This window comes from Parasteatoda tepidariorum, chromosome 5 (genome assembly GCF_982258835.1).
Source record: "Parasteatoda tepidariorum strain Cologne lab strain chromosome 5, Ptep-v5.0, whole genome shotgun sequence".
Taxonomy (NCBI): Eukaryota; Metazoa; Arthropoda; class Arachnida; order Araneae; family Theridiidae; genus Parasteatoda; species Parasteatoda tepidariorum.
In genome coordinates, this window is record NC_141759.1 from 88736816 (window position 1) to 88750644 (window position 13829).

General features: G+C 32.5%; 1 protein-coding gene across 4 annotated transcripts in view; it reads right to left on the bottom strand.

Annotated features, from left to right (window-relative positions):
- Positions 1–13829, bottom strand: part of LOC107441423 (rho GTPase-activating protein 18) — a 276037-nt gene that overhangs the window by 33119 nt on the left and 229089 nt on the right. For all 4 annotated transcript variants that reach the window (XM_043043811.3, XM_087164462.1, XM_043043812.3 and 1 more), the window contains 3 exons: positions 12913–13090; positions 10670–10761; positions 1735–1812 (listed from right to left, as the gene is read on the bottom strand). In XM_043043811.3, the coding sequence (XP_042899745.2) occupies positions 1735–1812; positions 10670–10761; positions 12913–13090 (348 nt within the window). The remainder of the gene's footprint in view (positions 1–1734; positions 1813–10669; positions 10762–12912; positions 13091–13829) is intronic.

The following is a 13829-nucleotide window of genomic DNA, read 5'->3' on the forward strand; positions in this document are numbered from 1 at the left end:
TTTTAGAGAAAAGTCTCATAAGCAGCCTTAAGCCTTAAATAAAAAGAGAAGTAAGCTTAAATACATTTAAGCCTTAAGCATAAAGTATAAGCCTTAAATACATTTGAAAATAAATATACTTAAGCCTTAAGTATAAGCCTTAAATACATTTGAAACCAAGCTAAAATAATCCAAAAACAGTTTTCGCCAAAATGTTTTATATTTTTCCAGAACGTTATGTCTCCAAAATATCACCGTATTTTAAACCTACAAAAAAGGATTCTAGGACAAGACGTGTGAAATTTTTTAATACATTAGAAATTATAAATAGGTTGAAAAATTACACAGTAACTTTAACAATAAGCATATAGGACGCACAGTGTAATATGTTTATTGTTAACTTCTCTAATATACAATTTTAAAGAATAGATATATTATAGTACACATTAACCCTTCGACGGACATAGGACACCGGTGTCTCTTTCATATACATATTTTTCTGACTCTCTAATTTCAAGTAAAAATATTTTTTGGTACTTTTTAATTATAAAAATAGTCTAATAGTTACTAAAACATTAAATATACAAAAAAGCAGTTTGATTTTTTTTCATTCATATTCAAAAATCTATCAATGATTGATTTTGTGAATTACTTAAATTGCAATTATGAGTAATTGTTTCTCTTCGATCAAATAAGTGCAAATTTAAATAATTATTGTTCGGAAGTGAGCCGCGTTTGGAAGATTTTACCTTTAACGCAGAAAACGACACCGGTATTTTATGCTGTATTCCATAACAATAAATTATTAAAAAGCTAAATACAATATTTTTCACTTTTTTTTACCTCAATTAATACAAAATAATGAAAAAAAGATGAAAAATAAGTAAAAAAAAATCCTGCGACAAAAGGTTAAAATACATTTTGTTTTCACTTTGTCACAACATTTAATCTCAGCTTAAAAGAAAAGGAAAGTTGTCAAAATGAGAAAAGGAAAGTTGCATTCTTTTTCCCAAAAGTTCAAGATCAGTAACGAAATAAAATTGTGCTATTATCCTTCCTTATAGTCGATCTCTTCCCTTCTTACCTACTTTCTACTCATTGTTTCAAAATTTAATAAAATTTCCCATTTGCGTTTATTTCTTCTATTAGAAGAAGACGGAACACGTGACCGTGACATGTGACCTTTTTTGTAATATTATTAATATTACTTCTCTCATCTGTTACAGGAAAATCTTGAAATCCGGTATTCTATAGGATATTCAGGTATTTTATGGGATGGTTGAATACTTGTCAGCAAATTATGAAACGGGTAAACAATTCATACATTTCCTATACCTTTTAAAAAGTATCAGTTGTATGAATACATATTTTATTTTGTATTTTTTAAATATAAACAATTTTAAAATAAAAAAAGAAAATACTAAAATCCTATTATTATTACTGATATTCAGTTTTTTTTTTATTACTGAGTTTAGTGTGGCAAGGTTAGAAACGAAATATTATATAGAATTCTCAAGCATTTCAAGGAAATTTTTCTTTATGCACACTTCCTACTGAACAATTTGCTTTCATCACCTGGTATTGTAAAATTCAAAATAAAAATGTTTTGATTTGTAAAAAATATTATTACAGTGTTTTTGATTTTAAAAATTTTACAAATTGAAACGTTCTTTACCCTCTTCATATCAAGCTTGCAGAAAAGAGCAAGATGTAAATACACATTAAAAACCGATTTTTTTTTTAAACTAAACATACTTGAATTTTTTGAACTGAACCAGCAAGTCTCATCAATCCTTCTTCCCTTAAGCCATTGCTATGGAGATGATGCAAAATCTAAAATAAAATACGTCAGGTATATTTCAAAATTAAAAAAATATATATATACGACAGTTTTTTTATTCTATGAATAATTCCGAGAGTTAATTACACTAAATACTTTTCTGTTATGAATATAGGGACCAGGAGAGGTATTAATTTAAAAAAAAGTAATTTAGTGAAAATTAATTTTTTTTAATTCGCTGGAACGAGTACTGGGACAATGAAACCAGAGTCATTGTTCTATATAAAATACTAAGAAAATTCAATTTACAGTTAAGAAAAATTTTAAATAAATAAAAAATATTATACAAATAAGTATGAGTTAGATATCATGGTTAAAACTAACTAAATTTTAAATGAACATATAAGGATATATCTGCGTTTTCATGGAAAAAAACAAATATTAACATTTTCTAACATTAAAGACATTAATATTTTCTACCACAAAAACTTAAGTGTATAATCACATGTAAAATTTTATTACTCTTACATTGATAAAGGGTAGAATTTAAAAACTTAAATTTCAATAAAATAAGAAGAAATGTTAGGTATAACAAAAATATAAAATACTCGATATTATTACACCCCAGAATTATATTTGATAGGCATGAAACCCAACAGGTGTAACATGCCTTCTTGCTAATTATTCGAGCATTTACCATATTCTAAATTGGAGGGGGGAAAAGAGAATTAAAGCTATCGTGCACTGTTCTTTATGTGTTTAAAAGCATACTTGGACCTTAAATTAATTATTAGAAGCTTCAATCGAATCTAATATTCGATAAACCTGCCACTTTTGGGGTCCAAATTGCTCACCTTTCAAAATTATTTCGTACAACATACATATTTTAATGTTAATCAAGCCGAATGCACATCAGAACGGTATTTAAACATCCTAATTTTATTTTAGATTTTATAACCGTCGTTGAACAGCCGACCCAATTTTTTTGGATTTACGACTCATAGTGTTCAACTCCGTAGCCTTGTAATTTTGACCCTAATCCAGAAGACAAGGGAACTCCTGGATCAAGTATTGGGAGACATTTTGCCTTCGTGGAGAACTTTTTTAATGGAACTAACCCGCATTTGCGTTACATGGAGAGGAAGACCACGAGAACCTCCCATAGTTAGTCTGACGGCAAAGGGACTCTAACTCATGATCAGTCTGCAACTGAGGATATTTCACGTCAGCACTGTGGTCGGTGCAATCTGGATGCGGTTTCGTATCGACCAGCCATCAGTGGTATTCGAACCGGGGTCATCTCATTGGAAGGCGAACGCTCTATCCCTTGAGCCCTCACTGTTCTAAACATCCTAATTCTCCACCCCCTCTTCCAATCCTAACTTCTTAGATAGTTTTAAATTACACATTTAAAAAAAAATTCCATCTAATTGTTCCCCGCGCGGAAGTAATTTAATTCCAATTTTAACAATTTTTAAAAATTTTCCGCTATATTGACAAAGCTCTTAAATGAATTTTAGTATTAATTTAAAATCTGTCCGACAGCCATGAAATATCACAAACAATCATTAAACACGAGTCAAGGAGATTTCAGCATAGTAGGCAGCACTAGTATTAAAATTATTTCCTTCTCTGTCATGAGATAAGATAGGAAACTTATCTCAATGCTCCATTACGTTCTGCACTACTTCCTCACGCACCTCTCGAGTCTTAACTAAAGCATCGTATAATATATATATATATATATATATATATATATATATATATATATATATATATATATATATATATATATATATATATATATATATATATATATATATATATATATATATATATATATATGCTATTTTTTAACCGTTTTTAAACAGTCGACCCGAGTTTGAGTTTACAGCTACCAATGAAAATATTTACCCCGATCCGCCCCAATTCAGGGTATACGGGTAAATGTTTATTAAAACCAAGTAAAAACAGAAAAAAACATAAAATACATAAAGTGCATAAAATACAAGAGTCATATGGCAACAGCCGGGACGGCCGCCTTATAGTGCTTAAAGCCGACGGCCCACCCTTATACTGAGCCAAATTACAATAGTATTGAAGGCCCCAACAAATTTACAGAGAATACAGTATGTGTTACAATACATAATGAGTAGTTACAAGACATAAACATCTTAAATAAAACAAGACAATTAAAGATATGAATACAATTTTAAAAAAAACTTTTTTTTCCTTTCCCTTCCTTTGTTGATAAAAAAGCTAAAAGCGAATATTCAAGTGAGTAAAAACATCAAGATGAATTAAAATTAGTGTTGAGGTGATAGAACAGAAGACCAACGGAGTCCCCCATGATGCTGAAGTTTGAAAAATATAAAAGGGGAATGACGCGTTAAAATAGAAGCGGATTGGCAGTTCAGGTATTGAGGGGAGACATCAAGTTAACCTAAGTGTATAGGGTCCATCGGATCGTCTATTGTAATGGTATCTTCTAGTGTGCTTTTAATGATTTCTCTAATGATTTGTTGTTGTTGTTTTGCTCTGCACCACTTTTCGATTAGTTCCCTGATGTTAATATGATTCCCCCGGAGTGTCGAGAATTTAGGACATTCTGCAATTAGGTATTGAACTGTTTGGCTTTTGCCGCAGTATTTACAGCTAGATGATTTCTGAAAAAACCTCGATTGACTCCGTGGGCGGTATAGATTTAGTTTATGTAAAAGTCACAATTTAAAAGTTTATCGCTGACTTTTGGAAAAAACTTGTTGGTATGTCTCCCGTTTGATGAACGGACCCACCTTTCTTGCCATAAACCTCTGCTGACCTGCCGTAGTTTATAATTAAGCTGTGGTCTTGTAATAGAGTAGTAGAAATCTACCCCACTGAGCAGAGTGCCCGCTTTTGCTAGAGCATCCGCTTCCTCATTTCCAGCTTCCCCCGAGTGAGCCTTGATCCAGTTGAACCGGTAATTCCTGTGTTGAATAATACCTTTAATGTTTTCAACTATAATGTCCCTTGGTGTGGGATTCTCGAGGGCCAGTAATGAGGATTTGGAGTCCGAAAAAAGTACTAACTCTTGTATATCTGCCTCAATTGCCCAAGAGCCAAGAGATTTTGAGTTTACAGCTACCAATGTTCAACTTCATAGCCTTGTAATTTTGAACCAAATCCAGAAGACAAGGGAACTCCTGGATCATGTATTGGGAGAAATTTGCCTTCGTGAAAACTGTCTGATGGAATTAACCCGCAATTGCGTTACATGGATAGGAAGATCACGGTCACCTCCCATGGTTAGACAGAAGACAAGGGGACTCTAACCCATCATCCGTCTACCACTAAGGATATATTTACGTCAGCACTGCTACGTCGGTGCCAGTCGGGTGCGGAATTTGTATTGACCAACTCGGTTCAGGTCATTGGGAGGCGAACGCTCTATCACCTGAACCACCACAGATACTATTGCTCGGAAAAGAAAAGCTCCGTCAGCAATAATTGGCATAATAGAATGCAGTAACATTGCGCTGTTTTTGTTCAAAATATCTACAGCCATTTTAGGAAGGATCAAATATAAATATAAATAATTTCTTCAGAATTAAGTTTTTATTTCTATGAAAAGACAAAATTATACGTTAAGTATTTATTTAGAATAACTTACTATTTAAATTGTTATTAAAAACAACCTAACTAAAGGAATTAAAAAAAATACTTAAAGTATAACTAATTTTTTAATATTGCATGACCTATTAACTTATTAACAATTACTAATTTTCTCATAATAATCATGCGATTAATTAATAATTATAAGTATCCTCTTCAGAGGTAAATTAATAATTATTAGTATCCTCCTGCGTGGTAAATAAGTAATTACTAGTAACGAACAGTGTCCACAAATTAAAATTATTAGTAACGATCAGTAACCGCAAATTAATAATTATTAGTGATGAATAGTTCCCATAATTAGTAATCATTAGTATCGACCAGTGTCCACAAACTAGCAAATACTAAAACTATTAATTTGCAAATACTGTCTGTAGTCAAAATTAAAAAATATAATCAAAAAAATTCTGAAATAGTAAATGTTTACAATATTTTCCACCTTAGCAAACATTTTAGTAAATATTTATTATTTATTAAATAGTAATTGTCTATTATCATAAAAGCGTATAATATTATTAAAATATTGTTCAAGTAAGTTAAAATCATGTTAAAATCGAAACATTGTAACTTTAATCTTTAAAATCTTCATATCAAAGTACATTCAACATTCTGTAAACAATTAATATCAAAAGATGTGTTTTTGATTCAGAATGCACTATAATATTTCCCTAAATTCTGTATTAAATTTCAAACATTTCTGCGAAATTTATTCTCCTAAGAAACTTTAGTCAATTAATAAATTGTTCGCTAACGGTGAAAATTCTTTGATTTATTTTAGACAACAAATCATCGTATAAAATGCATAAATCTCAATGGAATATTACTTTAAAAATAAAGTTTTTCAGATCTCGGCAGAAAATTTTGTTCTCAAATGGTGGTTTAATGTTACTCGCGTTGAAAATACGACAGTTTATCAAAATTACTGGTATAAGAAAGAAGCGTTTATATTTTAAATTTATTCATCCATTGTAGAAAATTCACAAACCCTGATATGTTTATTTCTCTAAAAAAAATTACTCAATAAATACAATCGTTCAAAAAAATATAATTTCTTTAAACTACTGTCAATATTTAAGAACGCTTTTAATAAAAACAAAATTCACCAATCAATAGATTGTTGCTAAAATAAATTATAACAGCCAAATAGCAGTATTAGAAAAAATTGCAGGAACATATAAAGAACAGCCAGTCAATTATTTGAAGAATAATATTTTAAGAGGCTCATGTTAATTTCCATAATTATTTCATACATAGGCCTACATTTTAAGATGTTTATGTTAATTTCCATCATTATTTCATACATAGGCCTACATTTTAAGATGTTTATGTTAATTTCCATCATTATTTCATACATAGACCTACATTTTACGATGTTCATGTTAATTTCCATAATTATTTCATACATAGGCCTACATTTTAAGATGTTCATGTTAATTTCCATAATTATTTCATACATAGGCCTACATTTTAAGATGTTTATGTTAATTTCCATCATTATTTCATACAGACCTACATTTTACGATGTTCATGTTAATTTCCATAATTATTTCATACATAGGCCTACATTTTAAGATGTTCATGTTAATTTCCATAATTATTTCATACATAGGCCTACATTTTAAGATGTTTATGTTAATTTCCATCATTATTTCATACAGACCTACATTTTACGATGTTCATGTTAATTTCCATCATTATTTCATACATAGGCCTACATTTTAAGATGTTCATGTTAATTTCCATCATTATTCCATACATAGACTGAAAGGATGGGACACAAATCTTACGAAAATTAATTCTCTGTCAAATTGGCTGAAAATTTAATACGTTGTAGATCATTCAGATCAAAAGTTCTCATTGCCACAAAGTCCAAAAATTGATAGTTTCCGAGATACGAAGCCTCACACCACAAATAGTAATTCTCAACTGTCTAATTTCGTCACGATAACTTAAAAAAAAGAAGTCAATAATGAACTTTCAAATAAGAATTGAAAGTCAGATCAAATAATGGCAAAACTAGTAGCACGCACTTTTCTGCCACCGTGACCGTTGCATTTTTTCTTTTATGCTTGAGATAACAGGAGAACAAAGAAACAACAAGAAAGTGACAAAAAAGTCGGTGTCTTGGAATATTCATCCACTTTTAGATGCACCTGGATAATTTTTTTTCTAAATTTTTTTTCCGCACATGCGCTGTATAAAGCAACTGCTTTAATTACTCTTATCTGGCGCAGATTTTATCATTATTCTTTTAATTTTAAAGCAATAATTTCGTTATCAATTTAAAATTGATTCAAACGCTTTGTTTAATTTTTTGTAAATATTTAAGCTATAGCAAAAGTGGCACTAGACCTAGTATATATTTCGGACATTTACCAAAGGTCTAGTCATACTAGGTCTGGTTAAGCGCCATTACCCGGTATATCCTACACTGATGTTTTTTCAAGGTTCAGTGCCACTGCCCGGTATACCCTACACTGATGTTTTTTTAGGTCAAGTGCCACTGCCCGGTTTTTAAGGTCAAGTGCCACTGCCCGGTATACATTTGCCCAGTATACCCTACACTGGTGTTTTTTTAAACTCAAGTGCCATTGCCCGGTATATCTTTGTCCGATACTCCAAACACTGATGTTTGTTCTAATCTATCGTCAGTAAGTATTAAAATATCGAATAAATGTAATTATATTCACGAATAAATTAATATCAAATCGGATGTAATAAATATTTCGGACATTCACCAAAGCGACTAATTTGATTGTCGACATTCACCGGTGAAAGTCAACAACCACCGATTTCGGTCATTCACAGTAACATGCACATCATTTACATAATAACCTCATCAGGACGATTATTTCATACATTGTCTAAATAGCATCCGGCATTTTAAAAAATGAAAATAATTGGTTTTGTTGGCGATGATCATGTAAGACGATAAAGAATCAGGCATAGTACAGGTAAGGAAGATATTAACCTCGAAGGAAAAGTGGGTGAATACCCCAAGGAACCAAAGGTCGTGGGTTCGATCCTCGCCGGCCGAAGACTCCCCGTGTAGTAAATGGTGACTGATGCACGTTAAATCTGTCGAGTCTCAAAGTCCTCCATGTTCCCACAACAAATCATTACCTCTGGGGGTACTGATCCAGGAGTCTCCTTGTCTTCTGGATTGGTTCAAAATTACAAGGCTACGGAGTTGAACGTAAGTAGTCGTAAACCCATGAAATTGGGTCGGCTGTTCAACGACGGTTATAAAATAAAATATAAACTCATTTGGGGCCGGGATAGCCTGGTCGGTAGGGCGCTGGGCCCATATCCAAGAGGTCGTGGGTTCGATCCTCGCCGGCCGAAGACTCCCCGTGTAGTAAATGGTGACTGATGCACGTTAAATCTGTCGAGTCTCAAAGTCCTCCATGTTCCCACAACAAATCAATACCTCTGGGGGTACTGAACCAGGAGTTTCCTTGTCTTCTGGATTGGTTCAAAATTACAAGGCTACGAAGTTGAACGTAAGTAGTCGTAAACCCATGAAATTGGGTCGGCTGTTCAACGACGGTTATAATATAATATAAACTCATTTGGTTTCTAATAGGTTTTTACTAAAGTTTAGCTTTTGGTATAGAGCGCTGGACAAAGCTAAATGTGAGTACAGTCCATAAGTTCCTGACGACTATGCAGAGTGCAGCACAAGTCATTAAATACTGTATAATAGTCATGACTAGCATTGTCAAATAACCAATACAGTGCTTGATAATCAAATCAATACACGACCAATACAATAGATGATGACCCATGCAAGCAGGACAGGTCATCACGTGTTGAATTGTAGGTATAAAAGTAATGACCAGAAGCAAGGCAAAACTCTGCTACGGCTTTCATTATGAGCCAATCAGAAATATTGTGAACATTTTACTACCAGGATTACTGGGTACTTAAAAATACTTACTTAAAATACTTTTAAAAAAACTTAAAAATACTTTAATACTTAATACTATTTCAAATATACTTAAAAATTGATCGAATAATAGACTTAGCATTGAGGAAGGGAACTTCATCATTAGCATTTTTTTAAGAAATGTTTAATAAAACAAATTTATTTAATGATAACAAATAATTAACAAGAAAAAATAAACTAAAAAAAAAAACGAAATCAAAATGACCTTTTTCCGATTTTAATTTTAATTTTGGTTTCTTAACATACATATGTATTTATTTTTAAGGTTTTTTTAAACATATGCATGCCATCCTAATTTTAGGACAGATAATTGAACGGGCGAAGTGAGATACATATACCGGGAAGCGATCTAAAAAGAACGGCGCGATATTGAGAGATTGCAAACCGATAATAATCAGGAGACGCAATTTTGTTTTTACTTATTAATTTTGATTTGAGAATATTAGTTTTCAATTTCTTTTATAAATATTATTCTATGGAAACTATTAGCAGTAGAATTATGATATTTTGATCTCTTTTGTCGGCAAATGAGCTATGTGACTTAGTTTAAATTTCTGTTTAGTTTTAGAATTATTGAATTGTAAAGTTTGGTTTTCTTACGAACGAATTTCCATCCACTCCCATATTATGATTTTGCCCTAGCTGTATCGGTAACCTGCTCTAGTGCGGGTTCAACCAACACCTCCTAGTAAAGAGCAGGCCTCAGCACGGGTTACCATAAATATCCTTTAGTAGTCCAAACGTAATGACATATTTCGTATTATCAACCACTGCGCAGCTTAGTACCCCGAACGTAATGACATCTTTCTTATTTTTCATCAACTGCGCAGTTAACTTCGTCACATCGGACTACTAAATTGATCCGTGCTGAGGCCTTCCTTCTTCTAGGAGGTATTGGTTCAACAGGTAAAATGAGTGAGTGAGCTCTAAACACGAAACGATCCAAAATAAAGTTTTGGAGGTTAATGAGCTGTAGCGAGCAGGTGTTGGTGTTTCTTAGTACCTACAAATAATATTTTTAATTATTAATCTCGTGATTTACCTAGCTTCAATTATAAAGAACAATCTTTGAAATTTCTAGGATATTACACTACTTAATCTTTAAAAATAAAATTTACATAACATTATCGAGGCAAATTTTTATTTTTTTTAACAAAGAACTACATTAAACTATTCATTTATAACTCAATTTGAAGAAATAGTTATTCGGCGCAAAGACTTCTGCAAACTGAAATAATTGATAAAATCTATGATAAATTTTAAAATAAATAATGGGGCCAGGTTTTTAAAAAATTTATTTTACTCACCCATTGGAAAATAAGAGGAACTTTGAGACCTGGACACCTTCTTTTGTCGAGATCAAGCAAAGAACTTAAGGAAGCTCCGAAAGCTACATTATCTAAAAACAAAAGATAATCTTCAATAAAAACACGATGACAAATTAATATTCTTTGAAATTCAACTGAATAATAACAATGCTTTACTATATACCACCAACGAAGAAAACTTTTTAATAAATTACAGGGAGAAGGAAAAAAATAAGATTTTAGAAAAGATTGTTGTGAAAAATAATATTGAAAGTCCCCTTTTATCAACATTTCTTCAAGACGTTTTATTATTACTACAAAAAAAATCATGACTTTACATATATGATTATGGCCTTTTGGTTTGACATGAACTTAGAGATGGGATTTACATGGATTTTACATGGATCATGGACCACACATGGATTTTTTCTAAAGAAACTGGGTGTATTTGGCAGGCAGTGTAATTGAAGTTATAATCCATATCATAATATAAATCAATAGAGCAATTGTAATTGTAAAGTATATTGTAGCATTGTAAAGAGCCGACCCGCCTGTGTAGGGGGCAGGGAACTGTACTTGCATCAGAAAGGTCCTGCGTTCGAATCCCGGGCAAGGCATGGATGTTTCTTTCTCTCTCTGTGTGTTCTATGTCCTTTCTCCTTTGTATGTGAATGTGACCCGCCCTATAAACGGGTTGTGGTTGTGTGAATGGCGTGGTAGAAGTCGAATTCCTGGCCATAGATGGCGCCACTGAAAAACAGGAACAATCGCACCCCCACTGCCTAAAACAGGCATTGTAAAGCATATAGATCTTTTATTTTCCCAATATTTACATAACATACCTTAATTGTAGTGCCTAGGTATCAATATGCATAATATGGAAAGAAATAATTATAAAAACATGTAAAATTGAACCAACTGAAACTACAAAAAAAATGTAAAAAATAAAATGAAAGTATTAAGCTAAATAAAGGCCACTAGCCTCGCATAGCAAAAGCATTGAGCAGAAGTAGAATATCATTGTGAATTTCTACATCTTACAAATTTAACATATATTATACTCAATAACTGAACCTATCGTTTGTTCAAATCTAGTAAAAAAATATGAAAATTATGTCATGAATCTGAACCTATCCGAGCCCGAAACCTTTTTCCAATAAACGAACCTGAGCCCAAGTCAGGCCCTGGTTCGGTCTGAACCCGTCTTATCTCTAATGGCTAGACAAAAGGTGTTATAGAACGACAGAAGACCAGAGTCGTAACCCCAAGGAAGCGCTTTAGCTTCACTACATTTCAACACCTCAATAGGTCCACAAAGCTAGAGCATCAGATTGGAGCTGTCGGTTCCTTTCCATCACTCTCCGATGGACAAATAGACTCAAATATATACAGTGGAACCCATATGCAGTGGAGATGGGTGGCAAAACAATCGTGTTCCAACACGTATAAATAAAACTCCTAAATTTTAAATATTTTATGGGTTATTTATGCAACTCACTGTTACAAATCTCTGGGTTCCGCAGTGGACTGATCGTTAAGACATGGTTCCCAGAAGATCACCGAAGTCAAGTATCACTAGCTGAGGTCAGTGTGCGGGCGGGTGGGTGATCACTTGGATCAGACTGCGTAGGGACCGAGGGTGTGCGGTATTGTCCCTCGTTAAACTGATCTACCGTAAAGTGTTCGACTTCGCATGCAGGTTGTCGGGCTACCGAAGCGGGGGTGCCACCACCTCTGCAGAGGATCAAAATTGTGATGGCATGTCTTCGGATCATCCTCGGGTATGCTTCCAAGACCGTCGCCAATAGCCCATTGTGTAGCTCTAGGGCGACGTAAATGAACTACAACAACAAAAATAAACCTCTGCATTCTGAATTAGTTTGAAGCACTTATTAGATGTGTCATAAAACAACAGAAGACTGGAGTCGTGACCCCAAGAAGCGCTTTAGCTTCCTATATTTCGACACTTCAATAGGTCCACGAAGCTAGAGCATCAGATAGAAGCTAGTGGTTCCTTTCCATCACTCTCCGATGGACAAATAGGCTCAGATGTAACGCATATGCAGTGAAGATGGGTGGGAAAACAATCGTGCTCAGACGCTGCATTCCTAAATTTTAAAAATTTTGTGTCATTTATGCAACCCATTGTTATAAACCTCAGCATTCTGAATTTAATTTGCAGCATTTGTAAGACTTGTAGTAAAATTTCATAAATAATGTTTGTAGCTTGTATTTGACCCTACCTTTTCCTTTCTTTCTATTTGGTTTCCGTCTTCTGCTAGGAACCAAACCATAGGTATCGAGGAGAGCTGCCACTTCGATGATAGCTAAAGATCTCACAAGATTTCGATCAGTCTCGCTTAAATCAGCCATTTGTACATTGGAATTTCTTTGGAAAGACGCCAAATCTTTATCAATATCCTGAAATTGGAAACGTAAATTTTAATCACCAAACAAAAATTTAATTTGACAAAAATTATAAGTTTAAATTTAAAATTATAAAATAGATTTTTAAACTTTCATTGTGAACTGTCTAGATCAGCGTTTCTCAATTTTTCAACCTGCTTTCGGAGAAACCATGACTTTACAAATAAAGCTTATTAAAGTAATTGTGAACGTCATAACCTATAAAATGCTATTTTTAAATGTTTAATTAGAGGTATGAATATTTTTAATTGATTCATTGTTTTATGTTTCATGTCCGACTGTCTTAGTGCTATATCTAGTTTACTTTTTTGAATTTGTTTTTGCGTATTTATACATAAGCTGAAAATGAATAAAATAAAACAAATTATGGTTTACTATGACCATATGGTAAAACAAATTATGTTTATGAAAACTAAAAACAACTGCTATAAACGTTTAAAATGGTTGGTGGGGAAACATATTTCTTTATTAAATAATTTAATTATTTTATTTTGATTTTAAAAACATCTATAGAAAAAACTAATGCAATATTTTATAAATGCTTGCTCCTTTCATAATTTGTTCTGCATATTGTTACTAGAAATATATTTTATTTTAAAAAATGCCATTTCTCGCTCTTTGGCCTTTTACTTGAAATAAATACACAAAGGAAACTGGAAGTTTAAATAAATTATAGGTAAGATCTAAGTATAATCAGAGGTTTCCAAACTCATCACTCGGTTTAAAAAGTACT